Here is a 27,072-nt window from a genome sequence, read left to right on the forward strand (position 1 = left end):
AGCATAACTAACCTGAGCAATGGGCACTGAGCGGAGTTTGGTCCTGGGCTACATTTGCAATTAGTGTTCAGAGCTGGTTCAATTGCTCCCATTGCGGACATCAGTTGTCAGCAACCAGTAACTCTGCACATGAAGTCAAGGTCCTAGATTCCTGGTTGGCACTTCTGTGTGGAAGTGCAGACTAACGCACCCAGTTCAGCCCTCTGCATGGCTTGAAAACTTGCTAAGAGCCAGCTCAATGTGGCAGGGGGAAGAAACAAGCAAAGAACAGTCAAGAGGCAGCCCGCCTGCTAGCTGGCGAGGGAGTGAGAGCTTGGAATGGGAATGAAACCCCTGCTGGGATGTGTACTAAGGCAAACAGCTTTTCTGTGGCCCTTTGGTCTACCATAACCCTTGATTTGCTGGTGGGAGGATTAGTTTTGTTAGCCGACATTATGAAATGGTGCCAGAATCAACGTCCTACTTCTGTGTGTGACAGAGCTCGCAGCTTCCAAGGAGAATGGGTGTGGGGGGAAGAAGGCGGGCAAAACTAGCATGAAATCTGCATGAAATCTCTAGGAACCCCTACAGGCACAAGCAAGTACAGATCCATCATAGGAGAGCAAGCCTCCAATTTCTGACACTGCCAGTCAAGCATGCAATCTCCTCCCAGTTCCCAAACAGTACAGCTTTAACTCTTACAGCTACTTGCACATAAAGCTCTGTAGCACTGACAGTTGCTCCAAAGCCCAAGATTAGACTTTCTGGGCTAGCTGACCCCAGGTTATTGATCTGTAAAAGCCCCTGCACTAAAGGAGCTTTAGGTTTGGGACATTTCCTGCTACCCAGCACTAGCTTGTTGTGATATCAGAATGACACTTTACCTCCTTAGCTAACCTCAGAGAAACCCCTATTCCTACTGAGACCTCATTAACCACTGATACATTTACACTAGCATCACTGTTTACTAAATCCTGGGCTTTTTGGCTAGTAGAAGCAGTTGTTCTTTTAGCTGGCATCTGTCAAAAGTAACATGCTCATCTCATTTGAGATCAGCTGAAGAGTAGCCTCTAGTGGCCAGACCCTACCTTTACACTAAAGATTCTCCATAGCATTCTTACTCATCACTGCACAGAGATTGGCAGGAGCAGAGCGCTACAGAGATGCTTGTTTCAGTGATCCCTTACAGTCAGTCAGTCCCCCTCCTGCTCTTCACAATATAATTAAAGTGCAGCTTTACCCTAAGAAATGACTGTGTAAAAATGGCACTCTAAGGCTCCACGCTATCTCTGATCTCCATATAAAATGTACTGTTAGCACTGTTTTTTCTAACTGCCAGCTCTAGACTCACCCTTAGTTCAGAGTTTCAAGTGAGCTCTTTCTGTCTCATGCATCATCACCAGTGACTGAGGTTCGGCAAGCCAAATTATGTCATAAGTGACACCGGTGCAACAACACTGTCCAATGATGCCAGTTGCACCTGTGCAAACCCACTGAAGACTAACAAGGCTCTAGATGGCACTGATTGAGAACAATCTGAAGACAATGGGGCTGCCCAGGTGTAAGCGAAGGCACAATGTGCTGTGTAGAACATCACTGAGTGATGACGACACCAGGGGCGGCTCTAGGCACCAGCAGGTGCCTAGGGCGGCGAAATTTAGGGGGCGGCGAAATGACGTGCGTGTATGTGCCCGCTTACCGGAAGAGCGGCGGGAGCTCTTCCCCGGCTGCAGAGGACAGGCCGCTCCTCGGCTTGTCCCCGCCGGTGCACACCAAGAAGCGGCCCCTCCTCTGCAGCCGGGGAAGGGCCGCGCTACCAGCTCCGCCTGGGGAGGGGAGGGGGTTACTTACCGAGGAAAGGCGGGAGCTGGTAGCGCAGCCCTGCCCGGGCTGCAGAGGAGGGCCGCTCCTCCTCGGCTTGTCCCCGCCGGGGCCCCCCCAGCCGCGCCCCCCCCTCTGCTGCTGGGGAGGGGCCGCGCTACCAGCTCCCGCCGCTCTTCCGCAGTAAGCCCCCCCGGCGGAGCTGGTAGCGCGGCCCTGCCCCAGCTGCAGAGGAGGGGCCGCTCCTCAGCTTGTTCGCACCGCTCTCCTGCGGGCAGCGGCCACCCCCCACCCTCCAGACCAACTGGTAGCCAGCTGCGGGCCGCCTCCCTGGGGGGGGGCTAGGGCGGCGCTGCGCTGCTCGGGGGGCGGGGGCTCGGGCTGCGGTCGGCGCCGCTCGGGGGGGGGGCGGCGCTCTTCTTTTCTGCCTGGGGCGGCAGAAAAGCTAGAGCCGGCCCTGGACGACACATAGGAGACTCAGAGTGCAGCTGGACTCAAACCTCATCCAGGAAACGTAACTGAACTGGCAACTGGCACTGAACACTCTTTAACTGCAAGTGCAGCCAAGGATAAACACCTGGAAAGAGGGAAAGGAAGGACGATCTTTTGATTAACACACTGGACTGGGACTTGGGAGATCTGGGCTCAATTCCCTGCTCTGCCACAGACTCCATATGCGACTTGGCCAAGTCACTTAATCTGTGGCCTTCAGTTTCCCATCTGTAAAATGGAGATACCAACTCTTCCTTGTAGCTTTTGAAGGTGGTTATGTCTCATGATGTGGAGTAAGTGCCTACTAGAAAATCTGGCTTTAGAACAAGAAATCTGTACCAGACAGCTTTGGCTGAAAGGGAAAAGCCAACAGCTTGTATATTTAAATTTTATTTTAGTAATTCAACCCAAATTCTGTGCAGTCACATAAACACTCAACACTGATATTAGTGGATGGCATAGTTACATGACCTAGAAAGTCACAATTAGACAGCACTACAATCACCTGGAGAAAAATGTCACTCAGAATATAATTTGCATTCACATCACTTACAAACAGACTGGTACAAAATTCATCTCAAAACAAGAATTGGCTCAGAAGACAGAGCTATTATCACACAGTGATGAGACAGTATCTGAGCCCTCTATGCATTTTGTGCTCTGGGGGATTCCAGATGTGTATTGCAGCAGCTGACTTTTCCCTCTGCCCCAGCTTCAGGTGAGGTCTTGGTCCCTGCCCATTTGTGATATCAGAGTGTAGCTCTGAGGACACAAAAGGCAGTGTAAACTCCGATTCCTCAGGATTAAAACCAAAACTATAAAGAGGTGAATCAGTAGGTACTAGGTTTTCAAACATGCCAATGCTGGGATTAGCAGCTGATTTGATATGCAATAAAATTATTTTTTTGGGGGGGGGGGCTAAAAGATACTTCTGCAAATATAATTTTAACCCTTTCAGTACCATTCAGTCTATTTTCTCCACAGAAGAGAATGTAATACACACGGAGGCTCCTTGTCTGTCACCTCTCTGGTGAGAGGGACAGAAGATGGAAGGTGACTATCACAAAAAGTGCATGATTATCAGAGAGCAATTAGCTTTCCAGAGGTTTCCAGTGACACATCAGTTGGCTTCTGTGCTGTATGTCAGAGGCTATTTACAGTGAGTTCAGCCCATTTTCAGATGCCTAGGGGAGGCGGGAGGTGGTTCTAGTCTTCTCTGGCCTTCCCCATTCCCAGAAACCTTCTAATAGAAAGTTTCAACTCAGAAATGGGTTCCCAGGAAGCCAGAGATGCTCTTAAAGAGAAACAGCTGCATCTCAATAGCCAGAACCTTAGCTCCACACTAACAGCATAAATCAAAGGGCACTGATAATACGCAATACCACACCAAAGGGACATGTCGTCAAAGGCTGTTCAGAATTACAATAAAGTAACTCGTCATACTACACGCTTCCCAGCTGGAGCCCTGATCTCTGAGAAGTCACCCACTCTAGCAGTCTTCTAAAAAACTAGTCTATGTACCCAGCCCCAAGAGCTCTGCATGTAACATAGACAACACCGCTCACTGATTTACATGGACCTGGATGGATTTCTCTTTAACATCAATTTTTAATCACAGACAGAAGATGCATCTTTGCCATTGGAGAGGAAGGGACAGGTCCTCAGCTCATAGTGCCACAGCTCTGAGCTGCCTTAGGCTCACAAAGAGAAATATTATACATGAACATTTACATAGAAAAGGAGCATTAGTTTTTATGGAATAACTACAAAAGGAGAATACGAAAGACAGCTTTATATAATACAATTCCTCTTGCTTGTTTGTTGTGGCTTCTTGGTCAGGTTGGGTTATCCAAGTGCTGGACCTGCATACACTAAATTGGTCTTCTGGGATTTTATTTCTCAAGTACTCACCCTAATGAGATCTTTTAGCACCACATCCTGGTAAAACAAACTGCTGCTGCAATACATTCCTCTTAAGAGTGATATGAACACAGATGGCAGTCAGTAGAGGGGTCACTAGTTACCCCACCCATCTGGGCAAGGGGAGAAATTACTTCTAGCACAGCTTCACTGACTCGTCAGCCAATTTGCTTCCAGTAGTGAGGTTCATGCAGTGGAACCCCCAAATTACCCTGGTGAGGTAGTGTTCGTTCCAAGTCATAAGAGTATCCTCCCCTTCCCTCAAATTGCAAGGCCTATGCCTAGACACAGACTGCCTCATGAGAAGCTACTCACCCCAGACTCCCATTACCCATGTGGTGAGCTCCTTTAACAAGGAAGTAAAGACTCTGCTATGGTCACCTGCAGAAATAGAGTAACAGGCCATCTGCACAGGTTTCTTAGGGTGTGTCTACACTGCAGCTGTGAAGTGTGATCCCCAGCCCAGGGAGACATTTGCACTTGCTCAGCTCAACCATGTGTGCTAAAATTAGCAGTGTGAACACCGGAGAGGTGGTGGCTCAGGCTAGCCACTCAAGTCCAAGCCTACCCGAGCCCGCAGGTCTGAACATGGGTAGATAGTCTGACCTGCTCCCTATGTCACAACATCCACACTGTTATTATCAGTGCACTAGATTGAGCTGGGATACCGCAAGTCTGTCTACATGTGCTGGAAATCACCTCCCAGCTGCAGTGTAGAAATACCCTCGGGGCTTCTTTGTAGGCCCTCCATGTTGGAATGATTAGGGGCATCAGCTACTTCTACAGAATGCAATCCTGGCAAAGGTCAAAACTGGGCTTTTCTTTGCTGCTAAGAGGCAGATGTCCAAGTGCCAGTGACTTTCAGTAGGATTTGGGTGCCTACCTCTCTGAGGGTTCTTTGAAAAACCAGCCTAGTATTCTAAAGCTGAGTTTGCTGTCATCTTCTATTCAAGCAGTTTTCTGGGGTTACGTTTCCACCCTAGCAGTTTGGAGCGAGGATTCTGTAGATGTTATTTGAGGACTGGGGCAGGGCTCAAGTCTAGCATGTGGGAGAGGTGGGGGAAGGCAAGAAAACCAGAATGTGTCTGGATGTGTTTTGCAGACAGACTTTAATGAAGAGATTTGCTTTAATGTGAAAGTCTCCCACTCTTGCCAACCCAGAGCTCAAGGGACAGGTGATATCTTAATTACATGAAAGCTACTGCTAAGAACATCCTGTACACAAGCTGGAAGAATGAGGCAGAGGGGAGAACATATTTAAGAGAACTCCTCCCCGCAAGATACTTAATGCATTTTCTGAATGAATCCTTTGCCCAAGGAAGTTGATAGATGCCATTAAGCATCAAAAGTGATATGACATTTGCTTTTCAATATCCTACAGATAGATGGACACCTGCCAGTTCTTGTAGAAAGCAAGGTACAATCATGCAAGGTTCTTTTCAGCCAACAGCCATTGGTGCAGGTGGATGATATAATCTGTTACAAACTCAATTAATAGACATATGGATAGGAATTACCACTAGTTTCTTTCAGTCTGGAAAGAACTTGCTTTGAGAAACAGGCATGAGAGCTCTGTATGGAAAGTTAAAGGCACTGTAGAGATTTTACAGTGCCAGCTACTGGGAGATGATCCATCCACACCAGAACAGTTAATGAAGTAAGTGTCTACAGATCATGGACCTGAGCTTGTTCTCCAGGGCCTGTGCTCAGCAGCATTGCCATGGGTGCATCAGCAAACTTAACCATCACTCTCAGCAATATGCAAATAGGGACAGCTACAGTGGAACCAGAGCTGCCACACGTAACCCTCTTAGCTTGCTTAGTCTCCCTTTGCAGCCTAGTTACTTTGGTAAAAATGTCAATATTCCATCCTGGCATAGGAAACCTTCCAAACCATGTAGGGCCAGAATCCTCCCTGGAACGGGCAGTTAACTCCTCAGACCAGTTTTGTTATAAGCCATCTGGGATGGAAACTCCTGCTGACTGATCTTAAGGGGGCACTGAAATGAACTATTTTTTACTAACTGAGCCAGTTGCTAATACTGACATTTAAGAATCCCAACGGTGCAACTGTGGGGGTGGACACGTGCCCCACGGCTAGTGCATGCTATCACTTGGAAGATAAAAGGGGCTTAATTCAGTCAATTCAAATCTGAAAACTGACTCTAAGCAGGGGCAAACTTCATTCACTCACCTTCCATGTGCTTCTGCCACGCGCAGAACAGAGTATTGCAAAGTCCACAGCATGTCAGACAGTATGGGCTGTCAGTCAATTGCATCTATCCTCACAGGCACAGGAAGGCCTTCTCAAGGTGAGCAGCAAAACAAGCTGGAACCAAAGCTGCTTAAGATTCTAACAGAATATTTGTTCAGATTTAACACTGACAAATGTATATTTTTCAGACAGAATAGAAGAGTCTGCTCCTGCAGCCATTACTCAGCAAGGTGAGAGCCCAGGATTCTGGGTTAGCCACAACAGCTGCCCTCTCCAAACACATTCAACGCACTGCAAGGATGCACAGGGCAAGGACAATGCTTCCTTGTTCCATCATGAGTGCTTGTGGTGTTACTAGCTCTTGCAGGAGTAAGTGATGCTACTCTTCACCAACAAGCAAAAGATTCTGATTACAGACAGTTTGATGTACATCTATCATTTTAAAAGGGTGCATCCATGATCTGTTACTGACCTGGGTTCTTATGGAAGGGCTTCCAACAATGGTATCTCAAGTAGCTGTTCATCTTCCAGGCTAAGCTTTGCCAGTGGGTTCTTGAGAGGCAGTGCCCTGCCAGAAAGTCACACACCTGTCTGACAGTCCCTTTAGATGTGGCCGGGGCAAGTGAGTTTTAGCCAGCCTCACCTGAGCCAGTGGATTCTGGGGGGATTGTGCCCAGCCTAGTTAAGAGTTGGGCCACTGATCTTCACTGCATATTTAGATCTCCCTTTATAAAAGAAATGCACCTTTAAAAAGGTAATAATCAAGGTTCTCTATTTTAATGCAATTGATGTCACTATGTACCTGGTGACGAAACCGTGCTCTCTCTTCCCTCCATCTGGCTGTAGAACTCCCCCCTCACTAGTCATCAGTCTGCTGAAGTACTCAGAGGAATCTCTCTAACATGTGTTCACACTGATCCTCCGTTGAGATACACAGACTAAGCCAGGAAAGGACAAGTCTCAAAGCTGGACTGCTAACTTCAGTTGTCAGGCAATGGGAAATCACTTCCAGTCACCAAGCGTGTCTGCGGAGAAGTGCTGCCAGAACTCTCAGGCAAGAAGAAATGACTGTGTCACCTGTCCAGCTTGCACCACAAGGCATTACTGGCAAAGCATGGCTGCATTTTACACTGAGAGAGCACTAGTCTCTTCAGTCAATGGGCAGATTCAGGTGCTATAGAAACAGCACCCCCTAAAGCCTGTCTGGGGAACTAGTACATTCCCAGACACAAAACAGAATTGATAGATGTGATCATTTTCTGTCTCTGTAGGTACTCACTCACCCTTATCCATTTCTCTTTGGAGAAGGCATTGTGTTTCTGCATCCAATTGCTAATTTCCTGCCTAGCCAGTTATCATTTCCCAGTGCAAAGTCTCATGTCAGCTTCCAGGAACCACGAAGAAGGGGAAGAGTTTGTGCCCTGCATATAGCCTGCTGGCTTTTAGCTGCCTGAGCCGTGAGTCATAATATTACAATTGGAAGTCACGATTCTGATATGTACTAGGAATGTAAACAGAAAGTCAGCCCTTTGAGGAAGTGCTTTCCCAGACTGGATGCTTCCCACAGGGGGGCAGACTCTGCAAGCAGATGAAGAACACAAGCTTTCAGATGTGGGGAAAAACAACTATTAGTCTTTGTTCCTTTCAGAAGCTTTGCTGACTTGCTCAGGAAAGGGTGCTGAAAATGGATACACGGATCTGCCTGATGGATGGACCCATATGCAAAGTCCACCTTATTCTGCTCCTGCAAGTGGCAAACTGATATCACTGGCATGAGCCAGGCACTGTACAAGCCACACACAGCTCTGCCAATATACCTGCATCCTGATGAGCAACACACTGCTGTTCCAGTCCTGGCCTGAGAGACTGATTGCATATGGATACACGTCCACTCAGGACTAGAATGAGATACCCACATTTCTACTTGTTACCTAAATCAGGGTTTGAACCCAGTTTGCCAGAGGTAAAAGGAGTTAACCAGATGCACCACCTAGTCATTTACATTTTGCATATAAGGAGCAACAGTAAACAACTAAGCCCTGCATTTAGTGTGCTCCTTAATAGCTAAGCTAGAAGGAGCCAGGTGGAATTTTTGTGCTAGCTTGGCTTTTGCATTAGTATTTGTCTTGAGAATTTTGAGATGTCTGACAGGCTCATTGTTTTGATGATGGTTATAGCCTCAGACGTTCATAGTGTCCTTGAAGCCCCACACCTCCATGGCAGAGATCTGGAAGTTTTCAGAGCACAGTGGCTGATTATTGAAAGTATTGCAGTGGCTGGTTCTCCCATGGTTCAGGTCTGCATCAAGGTAGAGGGCCTGGCCATCACCACCTCCTACAGAGAGAGGAAGAACACACACGTTAGGTTGCTTTTGCATTTCTCAGGATGTGAAACTTACAGCTACACAGAGAAGGGGTTTGATGGCCTTTATCTCCAGGAACAGCTGGAATATAGGAAGACCCACCACAACGTTCAGCTGCTCTCTTTTAGCACAAAGGACAACCGTTTCTATGCATGGATTCTAATGAAGCTAGCAGAACTGCAAGTGACCATTTTGGCAAATTCATGGAAGACAACCCAGGCAGACTGGCTCCACACTTGCTTGCCTTCCCGCAGTTTCCATTGGCTGGGAACAGTGAACCGTGGCCACAGGGAGCTGAGGGGCTCCATGCCTGCAGACGCTCCAGGTAAACAAAACGTCCCAACCGGCCAGTGGCTTACCCTGACAGGCCGGGAGCCATTGCCGACCCATTTATTGATGTCAATTCTAGAGCCTTTTAAAGTTGCAAAGGCTTTGTTTAGTGGACTAGATTGGCTTGAAAGGAATACTAAAAGAGCAGTGCTGCAGATCTGCATGACATTTGACTCATGCAGTTCACAAAATGCTATGCCTTACAAGCCAATCAAAAAACATACAATGAACGATAGTACTATAGCACTGGTGTCAGTCCGCTACTGTGTAATTTGATCTCTTCATGCATTTCTACCAATGGACCTCATAAGTCTCGAGCCAATATGAAAATATAATGTGCAGAATCAATGGAATCTCTAATAAAATTGAAATAGACTTTTTACCCCACAGACATGCCAATCTACAGGGGTGCTTTGAAATAAACAAACAACAATAATAATTTGACAGTGATAAAGCAGGTGACATTCCTATATAAAGTCCTACAAAATCTATAACTACAATAATAATAATCTATTTTCATACTAGTATTTAAAATGAACAAGGGTGAAATCAAAAGGAAAAGGTCTGCTTATCACGCAGCGTTCAAACTTAAAGTTGTTGAATATGCAGAAGCAAACAATAATTGTGCCGCTGCTCGTGAATTCTGTAACAATGAGAAGCAAGTAAGAGAATGGCAAAAAAATAAAACAACACTAAAAGACATGCCAAGAAGCAAGAAAAAATGTCCAACAAGGTGCGCTTCATTTCCTGAGCTGGAGAAAGATCTCAATAATTGGGTTGTTGAATGCCGACAAAATGGGTACATTGTCACTAAAACTGGAAGTTGTCTGCATGCTCTGCAAATGTTGAAAGACGACAAATACAAGTCAGTAAAGCCATCAATGTTTGTTGCATCAGCGGGTTGGTGTACTCGCTTCATGAACTGTCATGGTCTCTGTCTTCATCAGCGAACAAAGATAGCGCAAAAGCCACCAAGAGAGCTGGAAGAAAAAAATCAAATCTTTCCAAAGATTTATTATAAAATATCAAAAGGAATATGCATTTGAAATGTCACAAATAGGAAATACGGATGAAACACCGATGACATTCGATCTCCTGAGCAACAGAACAGTGACCGGTGTTGGTGAAAAAACAGTTTTAATTAAAACCACTGAACATGAAAAAATCCATTTTACGATGGTTTTATCGTTTTTGGCAAATAGATCAAAGCTCTCTCCTGTTATTTTTAAAAGAAAAACCTTGCCTAAAAACATGAAATTTCCTGCTGGTGTCATTGTACGTGCACACGAAAAGGGATGGATGGATGGATGAAAGTGGGACTATTGAATGGCTGGAAAAAGAGACCAGGAGCACTTTTCAAGAAACCTGCTTTGCTCACTTGGAACATATTCAGGGCACAGAAAACAGAGGTGAAAAATGTTGCCAAAAATATGAAAACTACTTTGGCTGTAATACCTGGAGGCTTAACTTCAGTTCTACAACCACTTGATGTCTGCCTGAACAAACCCTTTAAAGACAGGCTATGCAAAATGTGGTCTGAATAGATGTGCTCAGGCATGGTGAAGCTGACAAAATGCGGGAATCTTATGAAGCACAAAATCAATCTGTTCGCCCAGTGGATCATTCACGTCCATTCCCTCGGAAATGGTAGAAAATCATTTAGGAAATGCTGTATCAGCAATGCACTCAACGGGTCAGAAGATGATGCCATATTTGATGATGACACAACAGAGGCTGATGATGAGAAGGAATCTGAATCTGAAGACTACACTGCTGATATCTATGATGACAATGCAGGTGCAGCTGTGACTGAAGCGGAGTTTAATGAACTGTTTGGTGAATCAGAGACTGACTCAGACTTTGAAGGATTTTAAGACTTTTTAATGTCTCATATTGTTCTAAGTTACTTGTTTTAAATATCCATTTTCTGATTTTAAATTGACTGTAATTTTGAAGGTGAATACATATTTGTTCAGTTATTATTATAACAACAAGAGGTTTTTCATTAGAGTATATTAAAATAATTCTAGCAAAACTTTTGCGTGTTTCTTGTGACGTCAGCTTTTAAAATATAGCCGGGGCTGGAAAACTTTGGCTCCCGGCCTGTCAGGGTAAGCCGCTGGCAGGTCAGGACGTTTTGTTTACTTGGGGCATCTGCAGGCACAGAGCCCCTCAGCTCTCAGTGGCTGCAGTTTGCCGTTCCCAGCCAATGGGGGCTGCGGGAAGTGGCGTCACTTCCCACAGCCCCCATTGGCTGGGAATGGCAAACTGCAGCCACTGGGAGCTGAGGGGCTCTGTGCCTGTGAACGCTCCAGGTAAACAAAATGTCCAGGCCTGCTAGCGGCTTACCCTGACAGGCCAGGAGCCAAAGTTTTTGCCAACCTCTGAAATACAGGGTCGGCTTATGAACGGGTCATACCTTTTTTGCTATTTTTACCTATCCATCTTGGGGGGTCGGCTTATAAATGAACGGGCTAATGAACAAGTATATATGGTAAATAGAACAAGTGACAAATCAAGATAGAAACCCTCAGACAACTTAATGAGCAATATCAAACTGGGGAGAGAGACAAAGCAGGGTACTAAAAGGGTCTGGTACAATCTTCTAGATCATTGTAAAAGATATTCCAAAGTGTACTGCATGTTGATCACATCTGCAAGAGATCAGACTGACAGAATATTGCACAGATCTTAGAGGGACAAGAAATTCAGTTAAATTAATTTAGATCAATGAAATACACACTTGGGAGGGAGATGACAAAGACTCCCAGCTAAAACAAAATGAAGGGTATTGTCTGAAGAGCAGTTACACAAGAAAGGCAGGTAGATAAGGCACAACATACTGGAGGGCTCAGTGCAGTGGAAATCCTGTTCTGTGTCAGAGACTGGACTAGGCACTAATTCCCACATACTGCTCTGATGCACTAAGATGGATGTGACTAGTACTGCGTCCCTTAACAACAGAGCTTTGTGATGAGCCACGATACACCATCACTGGTCTCCGGTTGTCAAGTGCTCTCTAGCTTTCAACTGAGCTTGTGTTGTGAGCCATTTGGGTTTGGAGCAGGCCAACCCACTGTGGACTACAGTGCACATTACTAAATAGGAATCAGTAGGCACTAGAGGTTACAGCTGAAGTCTTGATGTGGTAACCATTGGACTATATGCTCTCAAAGCAGGTCTCTTCCAACCCTGTTACCAGACTTTAGTAGATGTGCTTTAAAACTGTGGCTGTCAGAAAAAACTGTTCTGGGGAAAACGTCTCAGTACATAACTGTTGTCTGCATTTCCAATCATAACTGACTACTTTACTAGCCAATAGGCTTTTGCCACAGTCAGCAGCACTGTAGACACACTATAGTTGCAGCAGAGCAAGCTGCTGTATTCTAGTTCACCTTGTGCTTCAACACCACTTCATTGTCAGCTAAGTCCTTATTCCAGAATTATTTACCATCATGTGTGCTGCAGAACATAGGTGGAGCTGTGCCTGCAGCATCTAGTTCTTACAATGTTTTCTCTTTAGAAGTGTGATATCCAAGTTTTGATACAAAATTTGGAAGAGCAGGATGTTTTCATAGTCACTTTTCTCACTCTAGCTACAGTAGGAATGGCATAAATACTACAAACAGCTTGATTGATTTTTTGCTGTGATAGGCAGGAAGAGCTGACAGGATAATTGCATGGATCCTGCACAGACTTACCTATGATGATGCACTCATTGCTGCCAGCCATGAACATGGAAGCAGTTTTGGAAGGCAAGTTGAAGTGACGAGCAGCTAGGAAGGGGGAAAGACGATCCGAGGAGTCCGAGGGGATGCTGCTGGAGCACAGGACAGTGGAAACCTGCATGGACTTAGCCCGTGGCTCAGAAGTAGTCATGGCCAGTTCGGGGTGCTTGATTATCACCCACTCATAGCGTTCCACTTCTGGCTGCAGCTATGTGAGAGGCAAAGAGAAGACAGCCAGGAATCAGTTGGTGAGCATCCATTCCACTAAGAGTTCTGAATACAAAGCAGCCCTGGAGCTGCTCAGACACTGCCAGTACCACTGGTGAGTGATTCAGACTAACCCTTTGGCATAATGGACAGGAATGGTGCTGGAAAGACCTCTGCCATGTAGAGGACTGAGAATAAGACTTGGTAATATGTGGTGGTTTCTGAATTAGCTTACTACATATGGCATGCATCCACGCCCAGATCTTGTGAGAATTATTCTGTACTCAGGAGAAAGGCCCTCCCCATAAAGTTGAATAGGAAATCTCCTACCACATCCTTTCATAAGGGATTCCATAGACTTTAAGGCCAGAAGGGCATGGACTGGATCACAAGCTTGTCAGCCCATATATTCCACTCTAAGTGGAAAACGGGTGTTACTGATTAGCTATTAAAATCCAGTCATCTCCATTCACTATTGAGGCAGAGCTGCAATTACTACTTACCCTGAATACAAAGCATTCTCCTGTCCCAAAGAAACTCAGTTTATTCCCTCCTCGCCTGCGCTCACTCCAGTCAGTTGACAAATAAGCGCCACAGACCTAGAGCAAAGGACAAGGTCAGGAGGCTTTTCACCAGTTACTACTAATAAGAAACAGGGTATTTTAAATTCACTGACACCAAAAGGCTTTGGAGCCCACAACTCAAGGTCTAATGTAGTTTAATGTTGAAAGTCTCAAGATCAGTGGATTAAGAGGACACAAGTAATTTAGACCTAAAGCTAGATCTAGATTCTGATCAGCTGGGGAATGGCCTGCAGATTCTAAATTTTAAAAATTATTTTACATCCACCAGTTCTGAGAGGAAGGATGATCCAGTGCATAGACTGCTAGCCTTGGACTCTGGAGAACAAGGGTCAATTCCCTGCTCTGCCACAGACTTCCCATGTGACCATGGGTGAGTGACTTAGCCTCTCTGTGCCCCAGTTCCCCATCTGTACAATAGAGATAATAACCCTGCCTAGCACCAAAGGGGTGTTGTGAGGTGCTCAGATACTATAGCGATGGCAGGGGAGGGGGGCATGTAAGTACCACAGGAAGAAGCATAATAGACAGACCTAGTTGCACGAAAATAAAATTGTGGAAGCCAACTAGCCACTTCCTTGTTTTGGTACCAAAAGCATCAACACTCATATCAGAGCACAAGACTTGGCTGTGCAGCAGCTGCGAACACACAATAATTCCAGAGAACAACAAGCATGTCTGCTGCCTTCAACAATCTCGTCCACAGTAGCAAGTGCAGATGAATTGGTGCTGAGCCCAGTTTAACTGCTAGGATAGCCCAGGACATACACCACTCTAGACTCTGTCAGAAAGCCTGATTTCACACCTTCAGCACAACTCATGCTAGGTTAAGCATGCAGTTAAACCTCCTTCAGCACTCAGTGGTGCTGGGACCTTTTTGATAGTGGGGGTGCTGAAAGCCAGCCTCCTTACCCCTGTCCACACACCACGAGCTGGGGCCGGGACGGGGTAAGGGGGCAAAGGCTGGGGCCAGCAGTCAGGACCCTGGGAGCAGAGCCCAGGAGCAGAGTCCCAGGCACAGGGCCAGTGACCGGGACCCTGTAGCACCCCCCACACCACTAGTTCCCGTGCCTATGTCAGCACCAGCAGAACTTCTCCCACTGCTGACACCCATTAGCAATGAGTAGCTTTGCTAGCATAGAAAAGGCTAATGAAGCTTACATAGAAAGTAACAAAAAGGTGGCCCAATACTGGAATTTGCTCCATTGGAAGTAAGAAAAAAACGAACACAATATCTGAAGGAAATATCTGGGGAAATAAGTAAATTATTTTTTCTAGCTTCTAAGATGCAATTATAAACATGGAAAGTACAAAACAGAAAATAGACAGTGTCCTTTTAGACTATTCGCATTTCTCCCCTTCCTTCCGCTTCTTCCTTATTTTCTGAGGGGTCACATAACAGATCACTATTTGCTTTCTTCATGCAGAGGCCAGCAGCACCTACACAGCTAGAGTTAATAGCACTCTATAAGCCAAGAGGCAAATTAAATTTATGATGGCAGATGCACTCTTTCCCCTTCCTCTGGATATCATGGGCACCACAAGAACCACTTACCTAGCCACTGTGGTCTGAGGATTAGAAACAATGGGAAAAATTCTGCTTTAATTTACTTGCATGCAAACCCAATGAAAATGACCCCTGCGGACTGCAATGGCACTACATGTGAGCAACAAAGCACAATGAGGCCTCCACTGCTGCAGGAGTTTGCACCCAGCAAGGATAAAACCAGAGAGAGAAATCCATAGGCTGCAGCAGGAGCTGAATATATTGTAATGGAATTTTAAAAGCCACACAGTATTTAGCAGCAGGCCCTCACTCTCTGTCACCAGAAGACCTCTACGCATGTGCAGTGGCTCATCTCAGAGCTCTATGAAATTTCACTGCTACTGTGCATTTGGTTTTATACAACCATAAGATCAGCACTCAATTTTTTTTTTGGTGTAATAGGAAACCCAATACTGCTTTCCCTTTTGAGCACTGCTACTGTACCAGGTTATCCTTGAGCAAAAGGAAAATGCCTTCTCTGGATCACAAAAGTCCAGTTCAGCACAATTCCACAGGCTCTCACTTCAGTCCTCATCCTAACAGGGCACATACATAATAAAATGGATGTCAGACGTCTCGTGGAAGTTACTGCAATCTGGTACCATTGCCACCATCTCATACGAACTACAACAAAGGGGATGCCAGACCTGGACCCAGGTTAAAGTATTTAATCTGGTATAAAGTTTACTGGAGGTCCCCCATGGCTAGTGAACAACACAGGGAGTACCTAAGTCAAAAGCCATAAGAAATGAATTTCTACACCATCTCCTTCTTCCTTGCATAATAAACTGTGTAGGACAGGATGGGTTTTAGGCAACCAGGTGGTATGTGGCATCACAAGTTCCTCAGTTACCTTTTACCCTACTTACCTCTTTGGCTGTTGTCTTGATCACGAGGAGCGTTGGTTCATGTCCTTCACTGTGAGAATAGAACCTGGTATGTGAAGAGATGGCTCCTTAAGCAAACATCACACTGCTTACATTAACTGTGGTATGTGATCTGCAGTGCCCGAACTACCTCTCCAGCCTAAGATTTGTTTGCTGGCATGAGGTACAATGATTGCTCGGGGCTGACTGTACCACTGCCAGTGTTTTCAACAATACAAGGCAGAGGATAGCAGCAAGCTCTGAAAAAGACTAGGGGCCTGATTCTCCATTGCCTTGCACCTTGCAGAGACACCTGAGCAGAGTGGGGGGAAGATACTATAGAATCGGAACAGCATCATTTTTCAATCACTTTGCATGGGGTAAATGACTGACTATGCAAGGTACCAGATAGCAGAGAATCAGGCCGTGTGTTGGTGTCATGGTTCATGAAGAGCTTTCTGCCTCTGCAGGCAAATGCTGAGGCTCATTCCTCTCACTGATGTGTGTCACTCTCACAGGCACTCTGTGCTGGAGCAGAAGATGAAGGAACCCACTTATCTGTTTCTTTTTCTTGGTAATTCATTCTTGGCAGCTTCACCTCCCATCCCATTTGTCATTTCTGTGAACACAGGATCAGATCAAGGATAATGCCTTTCATCTGATGCCAAGTTATTGCTATAACAAATTCACTTGTCTTGGGAACAGAGCAAGACTGACATATTTTGACCGTTAATTTTTAGGCTGTACCATTTTAACACATTTCAGGGATAAAAGCGACTTCACAGGAGACAACTGGGGAAAGTGGGTTTTGCTAGGCTATTTTTATTTTCAGGAATTTTTTTTTAAACCACATACCTGGATTTTTAAAACCCATGACAGCTCTCCCCCAAACTAAACTCCTGTCTCATCCTGCATATTTTTAAGTCCACCTTTCCTTTTGCAGCTTATCCTTTGCCTTCTTCTTCCCAAGAGTAGAGATGGGCAACCTCTGCTTATTGTTATCACGTGAAACGCAAAACTTTCAGAGAGCCAGTGTGCATTGCTCCAAAGGGACTGACAAGTTGTGGCTCATCACCTGGGTTTAGACATGTCTTAGGCCTGATCTACACGACAGCGTTAGGTTGACATAAGGCCGCTTATCCCGACCTAATTATGTTAGTGTACACACTACAGCCTTGCTCCTGCCCACGTGCCCTACTACACCGACGTAACTCCACTTCCACGAGAGGAGTAGGGCTTATACTGGTGTAGTTAGGGTGACATGTGTTACTTACATCTATTGGCTATCATTCTTATCATGCAATTGACAAGAAAGCTGGCTCCCGGCTCCCCATCTGGGCTGCTTCCTGGTCTCAGCTCCAAGCTGGGCTGCTGCCCAGGCTCCTGGCTCCCCACTCTCAGCTGGGTTGCCACCTGGGCTCTTGGCTCCCTACCAGACTCCAGCTGCGGATCTCCCTGCTCCAGCTTCCCCCCGTGAGGCTCTCTACTCCCTGCTGGGAATGGAGCTGGCTCCCTGGGCTCTCAGCTCCCTGTAAGAGCTTTGTGAGTGACTGGTCATCATCAACCCAGCCAGTTACAGCAGTTGACATTTCACACTAACAGGCTTAGCATGATTTAAATATTTTCATTAGGGACACAGATAATGAATGGAGAGTAGGGCTTATACAATTTGCAGATGACACTAAGCTGAGAGAGATGGGAAAGTGGCAGATTCACTCATGATGCCCATGGAGCCTGTGCCCAGGGGCCACGGCCAATTTGGGGGCACCTGCAGGAGCACCATAACCTGTGTAGAAGTGTGTGTGGGGGGCCCCATCGGCACTAGAACTATGGTCCTGCTCCTTGCTCCTCCTCTTCCCCCTGGAGGCCATGTCCCCAAGCCAGGCTGGAAGCCGAAGCTGGGCTGTGGTAAGAGCTGCCCAGGGAGCCTGGGCTGTTGTGGGGAGCCCCAGACCCTCCACCTGCCCTGGGTGGGGTGTCAGGGTGCCCAAGAGCAACCCCTGACCTGTGTCCCTGCCCCCCAGGGCCCCAATAAATCTTAATCCACATCTGGGTGGGAAGCACATTGGAGAATAGGATTGGAATTCAAAACAACTTTGAGAAACTGGATATTTGGTCTGAAATAATAGAACTGGAAGGGACTTTGAGAGGTCATCTAGTCCAGTCTCCTGCACTCAAGGCAGGACTAACTATTATCAACAAGATGAAATTCAATAACGTGAAGTACTACACTTAAGAAGGAAAAAAAATCAAATGTACAACTACAAAATGGGGAATGATTGGCTAGGAGATAGTATTGCTAAAAAGAATCTGGGGGTTATAGTTGATCACAAACTGAATATGAGCCAGCAATGTGATACAGTTGGGAAAACAGCTAATATTATTCTGGGTTGTATTAACATAAGTGTTGTATATAAGATATTGGAGGTAATTGTCACACACTACTTGGCAGGGATGAGGCCTCAGCTGGAGTGCTGTATCCAGTTCTGGGCACTACACTTTTGGAGAGATGTGGACAAATTGGAGACAGTCCACAGGAGAGCAACAAAACTAATAAAAGGTTTAGAATACCTGACCCATGAGGAAAGGTTAAAAACCTGGGCATGTTTAGTCTTAAGAAGAGAAAACTGAGGGGGGCTGATGACAGTCTTCACACATGTTAAGGGCTGTTCTAAAGAGGACAGTGATCAATTGTTCTCCATGTCCACTGAAGCTAGAACAGGAAGTAAATCAGCTTAATCTGAAGCAAGGGAGATTTAAATTAAATATTAGGAAAAATAGCTAACTACAAGGATAGTTAAGCTCTGGAACAGGCCTCCAAGGCAGGGTGTGGAATCCCTGTCATTGGAGGTTTTTAAGAACAGGTTGGACAAACACCTGTCAGCACTGGTCTAGGTTTATTTGGTCCTGCCTCTGTGCAGGGGGCTGGACTCTATGAGATCTCGAGGTCCCTTCCAGCCTGACATTTCTATGATTCTATGAATTAACTACAATTCCTAAGGTTGGCACTCAAACAGGGGTAATTCATGACTAGTACTCACACTGAGGGCTTGTCTTTCCTACGGGGTTAAGTCGACCTATGTTATGCTACTCCAGCTACATGAATAATGTAGCTGAGTTGACGGAACTCAGGTTGACTTACCAACGTGACTTCATGGTGCTGAGGTAATAGGAGACACTCTTCAGTCAACTTCCCTTACTCTTCTCAGACAGCTGGAGTACCGGGGTTGATCAAAGAGTGGTCTGCCATCAATTTAGTGGGACTTCACTAGACCTGCTAAATCGATCCCAGCTGCATTGATTGCAGCAGCACTGAGCTTCCCAGTAGTGGAGTCCAGCCCTAATTGGAGGCAGGACCTTAGCCTCTAATTTTGGAAGCTATCCTTGTGGTAGCTGTAACTGAGATGGGGGAGGAGAGATTCAGACTTCCCTGGCATTTGCAATCTGTCACTCCCATAATAGTCTTTGGATGCACATTTTCGTGAGCCATGCTTTGGATGAGGATTTCTGTCCCCAGTTAGCATTGTTTAGCTGTTCTTTTCTACGTGTACAACTGGGAAAGACGAAGTTACCTGTTTAGGCTGCAGCCATGCTCCAAAGTGGTGAAAAGCAATAGGGGCTGGCAAAGTGCAAAGCGCTCTGGGATCCAGGACCAGATGTCTCTCATCTCTTTCACGCTGACGATTTCGGACTTGAAGTTCTCAGCATGCACTGCCAAGTGCACGTTCTGTCTGTGAAACATGGGAGACACCGTTGAGAGAGAGAAGATAATCTGACAAGCAACACACAGAAGGGACAGCTGAATGTGAGAACATGCCTAGGTGGAAGTGCCTCGGTAAGTACCCTGCTCTCTGAAGCTCCAGGCCATGAGGTGAGGACAGTGTGGTTTAATGAAGGAAAGAAACACTGTTGCTGTTTGGTGGAATCCATGATGATTAGTAGCTTTACTGGAGAGAACTTTGCAGCTCTTACTCAGCCATGCTATCAATGGCTGGTGCAGAGGAGCTAAATGTTTGAATGAACAGGGGAAATATCTTAAATATATTAAAAAACAAATTCAGTTAGATCTGCCACTCAAGGATAGTCCCACTAGTACCAGCACTAGAGAGATACAACCCACAGGGGAGAAAATACAGCAAGTCCAGCCAGATATTCAAACACTTGTTTGTCTCTTGAGTCCTGTTTGTATTTGTGGAATTAGAGAATTCCTGCAAATATCCCAGTCACACAAGAGTTACATAGATCACAGAAGCAGCAAAGAGTCCTGTGGCACTTTATAGACTAACAGACGTTTTGGAGCATGAGCTTTCGTGGGTGAATACCCACTTCGTCAGATGCATTTGCCATCTACCATAATTTTATCATGAGTCTCATGATATTTGGTGTTTTCTGAAAGCCCTGGCTTCTGAAATCATGGGATTATTGAGAAGAGGAAGTTACTCACCTGTGCAGTAACTGATGTTCTTCGAGATGAGTGTCCCTGTGGGTGCTCCACTCCAGGTGTTGGTGCATCACTGGCGCCTTCGTTGGAAAATTTTGACAGAAGTACTCATACTGGTCACGCACGTGCAGAGCCTGCCCCACATGCTGAGTGTGCCTTAATAGTACGCGTGCACGACCGGTCTCCTCAGTTCTTTCTCTACAACAGAGGCTACCCCAGCTCTGAATTAGAGAGGAGGAGGGTGGGTAGTGGAGCACCCACAGGGACACTCATCTCGAAGAACGTCAGTTACTGCACAGGTGAGTGACCTCCTCTTCGAGAGAGAGATGTCCCTGTGGGTGCTCCACTCCAGGTGACTGAAAAGCATCTCAAGGAGGTAGGGACTTCGGATCTGGTAGGAATGCGGTAGATAATACAGCTCTGCCCAATCGTGTAAAAGTGAGAGGGCCTTGAGTCAGGGCATAATGCTTAACAAATGTGTGTTCGGAAGTCCAAGTGGCCGCTTTACAGATGTCAGGCAGAACAACTCTGCGTAGAAAAGCCACGGAGGTAGCTAGCTACAGTTCTAGTGGAGTGAGTTCTGATGCAGGCTGGCAGAATTGTCTCCTTTAATTGATAGCATAGGCGGATATAAGCAGAGATCCAGTTGGAAAGTCTCTGGGTGGAAATAGGTGTCCCCTTGGATCATTCTGCAATGGAGACAAAGTCTGGAAGAGTTCCTAAAGCAGACGTGGGCAAACTATGGCCCACGGGCCACATCTGACCCCTGGGACCCTCCTGTCCGGCCCGAGCTCCTGGCCCGGGAGGCTAGCCCCGGCCCCTCCACTGCTGTTCCCCCTCCCCTGCAGCCTCAGCTCACTGTGCTGCCGGTGCAATGCTTTGGGCTGCAATCTCCTGGGGCAGCACAGCTGCAGAGCCGGGGCCTGACCTGGTGCTCTGTGCTGCGCGGTGTGTGGCTTGTTGCAGACAGGCGGCGCGGCTGCCTGTCCTGGTGCAGCTGCGCTGCCAGCCACAGCTGCTCCAGGGAGCATAGTAACGGGGCTAGGGGGGAGGGAGGGAGTGGATAGAGGGCAGGGGAGTTCGCGGTGGTGGTGGTCAGGGGGGTGGATAGGGGTCGGGGCGCTCAGAAGGCGGGGAAGAGGTGGGTTGAATGGGGACAGGGGGGGCAGTCAGGAAGGAGAGAGGAAGTTGGATGGGGTGGCAGGGGGCAGTCAGGGGCTGGGAGTCTGGGGGCAGTCAGGGGACAGGGAGGAGGGGGTGGATGGGACAGGGACCCGGGGCTGTTCGGAATATGAGGCGGGATTGGATGGCGCGGCAGGGGGAAGTCAGGGGTGGAGGTTCTGGGGTGGTCAGGGGACAGGGATCCCGTGGGGAAGTCAGGAAGGAGGGGTTTGGATGAGGTGGTGGGGACAGTCAGGGGTTCCAGGGGAGTCAGGGAGAAGGGGTGGCTGGAGGAGCAGGGGTCTGGGGGCAGTAAGGAAGGAGGGGGGGTTGGATGGGGGGGGCGTTAGGAGCAGGGGGTCCAGGTGCAGGGGGGATGGATGGGCCAGGGGCTGTCAGAGAACAGGTGGGGTTGGATGAGGCAGGAGTCCCAGGGGGGCCATCAGGGGGTGAGAAGCGGGGGGGGGGCAGGGGCTGGGCCACGTGTGGCTGTTTAGGGAGGCACAGCCTCCCCTAACTGGCCCTCCATACAATTTCAGAAACCTGATGCGTCCCTCAGGCCAAAAAGTTTGCCCGTCCCTGTCCTAAAGGGTCTGGTTCTATCCAAATAAAAGGACAAAGACCTGCATACATCCAATGTATGCATTGTGGATTCAAAGGAGTTTGCATGCAGTTTAGGAAAGAAGATTGGTAGGTGTATAGGTTCGTTGATGTGGAATGACTAATGTACCTTTGGAAGAAATCTGGGGTGAAATCAGAGGGTAACCCTATCCTTAAAAAATACTGTGTCGGGTGGGTCCACCATGAGAGCTACTATTTCTTTTGCATGTCTGGTGGAGGTGATTGCCACTAAGAATGCTGTTTTAATAGAGAAGTGTAAGAGGGAACAAGTGGCTAGGGGCTCGAAAGGTTGTTGCTTTAAACAGGTTAGTACTAAGTGAAGGTCTCACAGAGGAGTAGGAGGTTTAATGTCCTAGTATAGGGATTGGAGCCCTTTAAGAACGTGCTTGGTGACTGGATGAGCAAAAACAGAAGTACCCTCGATTTTGTCATGAAAGGTTGCTATGGCAGCTAAGTGGACTTTGATAGAGCTGAAAAAAAGCCAGATTGCTTCAGGTGTAGTAGGTAATCAAGTATGGCTGGAAGATGTGCCGAAGTGGGAAGAATTTGGTTGTTCGAGCACCAGTGTATGAATCGTTTCCACTTTTGGAGATATGTGGTGCGAGTAGATTGTGTTCTGCTATGTAAGAGTACTCTTTGAACCTGTTCAGAGCATGCTAGTTTGCTTTGTGAGAACCACGAAGGAACTAAGCTTTGAGGTGAAACATGGATAGGTTGGGGTGGAGAAATCAGCCGTGTTGTTGCAATAGGAGGTTTGGAGTGAGAGGCAACAAAATTGGTGGACGAATTAACATTCTGGTGAGGAACGGATACCATGGTTGTCTGGACCACGACGGGGCAATCAGAATTACCGTGGCACAATCTGTTCATATCTTTCTCAGAACTCTGTGGAGAACTGGTATCGGGGGAAAAGCATACATTAAGTGTTGAGCCCATGAGATCAGGAAAGCAACTCCTAGGGAATGTTTGCCCAATCCCACTCTGGAGCAAAATTTGGGACATTTCTTGTTCTTTGCAGGTCCAGGGTTGGATAGTCCCAAACACGGAATATATCGCATATGATCATGTCATTTTTCTCCCATTTGTGATCCCAGGGAAAACGTCTCCTTAGCTTGGTATTCAGGGCCCCGGGAAGATAGGCGGCTGATATCCAGATGTTGTTTGCAAAGCACCAATTCCAGAGCTTCATGGCTTCTGAGCAAAGCGAGTGAGATCGAGTCCCTCCTTGCCTGTTGACATAGAACATGCATACGATGTTGTCTGTCATTATCCGAACATGTTGGTTCCAAATGAATGGGAGGAAGTGACGGCAGGCATTGCGTATGGCTCGCAGTTCTAGGATGTTTATCTGTAGGGAGGCTTTGGTGGAAGACCATAGCCCCTGGGCTGTGTGGTGGGACATGGGTACTCATCATTATGAGTGATGGGGAGTCCAAGAGAAAAGAGACTCCTGAGCAGAGGTTGGAAGGAACTGTCCACCATTGGAGGGAGTCTTTGACTCTCAAGGGTATGGATAGAGGCTTGTTTAGAGCGTGTATGTTTGGTCTGTAAACTGTGGCCAACCAAGATTGGAAGCACCTCATGTATAGATGTGCACGAAAGTACACAAGGCCATGCGGCCTAATAGTTGCAGGCAGTCTCATCCTGTGACCGGGGGACTGTTGCAAAGTTTTGTAAACAGGAGTTTTCTGGTGTTGAAATGATCAAGCGGGAGAGAGACGCTATTCCCGTTCGGGGATCAAGGTGCGTTTCTATGAACTCCAATTGTTGGGTAGGAGATAAGGTGGATTTGTTTTTGTTTATTTGTAGGCCAAGGGAAAGGAAGCAAACGACGGTAAGCTGCATGGATTGAAGAGCTTCATTGAGCATTGAGGCTTTGAGGAGACAATCGTTGAGGCATGGAAATATTATAAGCTCCTGTTTCCTGGCTAGGAGTTTGGAGAAAACTCAAGGGGGGTGGGGAGGAGAGTAGATAGGCCGGAGGGCAACACTCTGTATTGAAAATGTGTCTAACCGAGGGTAAAATGAAGAAAACATCTGTGGGCTGGGTGAACAGTCACATGAAAATAGGTTGAGGGATGAAAACCAATTGCCCTGCTCCAGCACTGGGATTATGGTGGTGAGGGTAACCATTTTGAACTTTTGCTTTTTGATAAATTTGCTTAGCTGCCTGAGGTCAAGGATCAGTCGCCATCCCCCGGTTTTCTTTTCTGTTAAAAAGTAATGGGAATAGAAACCTTTCCCTCTGTGTTGTTCAGGCACAATTTCCACTGCCCCCAATTGAAGGAGATGTTGTACTTCTTGGAGGAGCAGTTACTCATGAGAGGGGTCCCTGAAGAGGGATGGGGAGGGTGGGTGGGAGGGAGGCGGGGAGAGGAAAGGGATGGAATAGCCAACTGTGATGACCTCTAAAGCCGACTTGTCGGTGGTAATATTTCGCCATTGATGGGAGAATGGGCATAGGTGGTGACCAAAAATAGGGGCAGGCAGTGTAAGCGCTGAAGTGGGAATATTGTTTTCTATACCCTTGACCAAGGCTTCAAATTTGCTTATTGGTTGGAGGGGATTGAGATACTCCAACCAATTTGGGACAGCGGCGTTGGTATTTGGGTCTCTGGCGTTGTTGTTGTTGCTGTTGCTTGTGAGATCTATGGAATTGCTGGCTGTATGTGGGGTAGCGTGGTCACTGGTAAGGCTGGTATCTATATTGTCGTCTTCTGGTTGTAGGGGTTTGAATTCCTAGAGACCAAAGAGTTGCCCTGGAGTCCTTCATGGAGTGGAGTACGTCATTCGTGGTGGAGGTGAATAGTTTGTCACCATCGAAGGGGAGATCCTCAATGTTACCCTGGACCTCCCAGGGAAAAGAAGAGGATGAGAGCCATGACCCTTAGTGCATCACGATTGCCGTGACAGTGGACCATGCCACAGTATTGGCTACATCAAGGGCAGCTTGAAGAGCAGTGCGGGAGAAGATTTGTCCCTTGGAAACTATGGCTGTAAATTGTTGTTTCTTTTCTTCTGGAACGTGACCAATAAAGTCCATGAATTTATTGTAATTTTTGTGGTCGTATTTTGCTAGAATGGCTGTATAATTAGTAATGTGAAATTGCAACATGGAAGAAGTGTATACCTTACGTCCGAGCAGATCTAATTGCTTACTGTCCTTGGCAGAAGGGGCGGAGCGGGGAAACTGGTGTTTGTTCTTTTGGTTAACTGCGTCTACTACCAGCAAGTTTGGCACTAGGTGAGTAAAAAGGAATTCCAAGCCCTTGGAAGGAATAAAGTACTTCCAGTCTGCTTGCTTACAGGTAGACAGGCTTGCAGTCGGGGTTTGCCAAATGGCCTTGACAGGTTCTAAAAGGGCTGCGTTGATAGGTAATGCAATTCTAGAAAAAGAAGAGGGCTGCAGGATGTCGGTTAGCTCATGCTGCTGTTCAGGGACTTCCCCCAGGTTAATTCGTAGCTCATTGGCAACTCTTTTAAACAGGTCTTGAAATTTTGAGAAGTCGTCTGAAGACGTCGGAGGAGGAGGAAGCAATGCTTCATCAGGTGGAACAACTGGTTCTACTGTGTTAGAGGCAGCCCGTGCTTGCGACATGGCTGCCTGGTGTCTGGAGTCAGTAGCAGGGTTGTCAGCTGGTGGTACCAAGCTGGTCTCACGCCTGGCTGCAGTGGTAAAACGAGTGTGGTCCTGAGTATAAGGAGCCCATGGAGCCCAATATTGCCACTGTGGTGGGAGGGCATGGGTGGTGCCATGCAGGGGTTCACGCACCATGGGACAAGACCCTTGGAGTAGGACCAGACAGCTTTTCTATGACCTCTCTTGATGGCTGTGGATGGGAGATCTGATAAGAAGAAAATTCTCCCTGCAACCCAGATTCCTCATCACTGGAGGAAAGCTGTGCGGACCTTGCCTGAGTGTTTGGAGAGAAGTAGGTGTTAAGTAGGGTGACTGCAAGATAGGTGACACCAGCAGGTCCCTTGAGTGTGTGAACTGCGGTGCCACAGTGCCTCTGTGAGGGGAGCGCTGAGCAAGAGGAATTTGTTGTGAGGTGGGATTCCTCTGCATCGGTGTCCTGAGTGTTCTGTCACTGCTGGTTAGCTCAAAGGCTGACAGTGCCGGGAGAGAGAAGAGGAGCCTGGGGCGGGGTGTGTGTGTGTGTCAGGCAGGCTAGTATGTGTCAGCACCGCTTCCACTGCTGAGAGGCAGGCAACTGAAAGCCTGAAGCCTCGGCACTGGAGGTTAGTGCAACTGCTGCAGCTGCAGGCGGGTTTCGCTCGGCGTATCAAAGGCACTCAGCCTGGGGAGCGCGGGGAGGGAAACAATACCCAGAGAAGTCTTATCCCCGTGAATACTCTGCGGGTGAGAGAGACTGATTTTTTTTGAAGTTTTCTTTTGTCTCTTTGAAGCAGGGGGGCTGTGGTGTATAGCAGAGTTGGAGCCCAGTCTGAGGCTGGTCTGAGAGATTTTTGCAGCAGGAGTAGTTTTAACTGCAGCTCCCTGTCTTTGTGTGCCCTGGATTTTAATTTGCTGCAATTAACACATTTTTGGGGGATGTGGGACTCCCCCAAACATTTAATACATTAGAGTGGCCATCTGAAAGAGGGATGGCGTCATTACAGTTAGAGCAGCACTTAAAACCTGGAGAGCCAGGCATGTCGAAAATGGCTGCGCTGACAGGAAAAAAAAAGTTTTGTTTTTTTTGCTTTAAAGAGAAGAGATAAAATAAGAGGGAAAAGAGTTGAACAAGGGAGAGAAAAAATTATCTAACAAGTCTGCTGAGCTCTGTCTCAGGTCGGGG

General features: G+C 47.1%; 1 protein-coding gene across 4 annotated transcripts in view; it reads right to left on the bottom strand.

The window, feature by feature from the left end:
* Positions 1 to 2,634: 2,634 nt before the first annotated feature.
* Positions 2,635 to 27,072, bottom strand: part of TBC1D24 (TBC1 domain family member 24) — a 77,715-nt gene continuing 53,277 nt past the window's right edge. For 3 of the 4 annotated variants that reach the window (XM_039492414.1, XM_039492417.1, XM_039492416.1), the window contains exons 3-7: positions 19,620 to 19,778; positions 16,051 to 16,114; positions 13,558 to 13,653; positions 12,821 to 13,055; positions 2,635 to 8,761 (exon numbers count right to left, since the gene is read on the bottom strand). In XM_039492414.1, coding sequence (XP_039348348.1) covers positions 8,607 to 8,761; positions 12,821 to 13,055; positions 13,558 to 13,653; positions 16,051 to 16,114; positions 19,620 to 19,778 — 709 coding nt within the window. In that variant the 3' untranslated portion in view covers positions 2,635 to 8,606. The remainder of the gene's footprint in view (positions 8,762 to 12,820; positions 13,056 to 13,557; positions 13,654 to 16,050; positions 16,115 to 19,619; positions 19,779 to 27,072) is intronic. The other variant, XR_005585647.1, reaches the window with a different exon arrangement.

The sequence above is a fragment of the Mauremys reevesii genome, linkage group 10, assembly GCF_016161935.1.
Source record: "Mauremys reevesii isolate NIE-2019 linkage group 10, ASM1616193v1, whole genome shotgun sequence".
Classification (NCBI taxonomy): domain Eukaryota; kingdom Metazoa; phylum Chordata; order Testudines; family Geoemydidae; genus Mauremys; species Mauremys reevesii.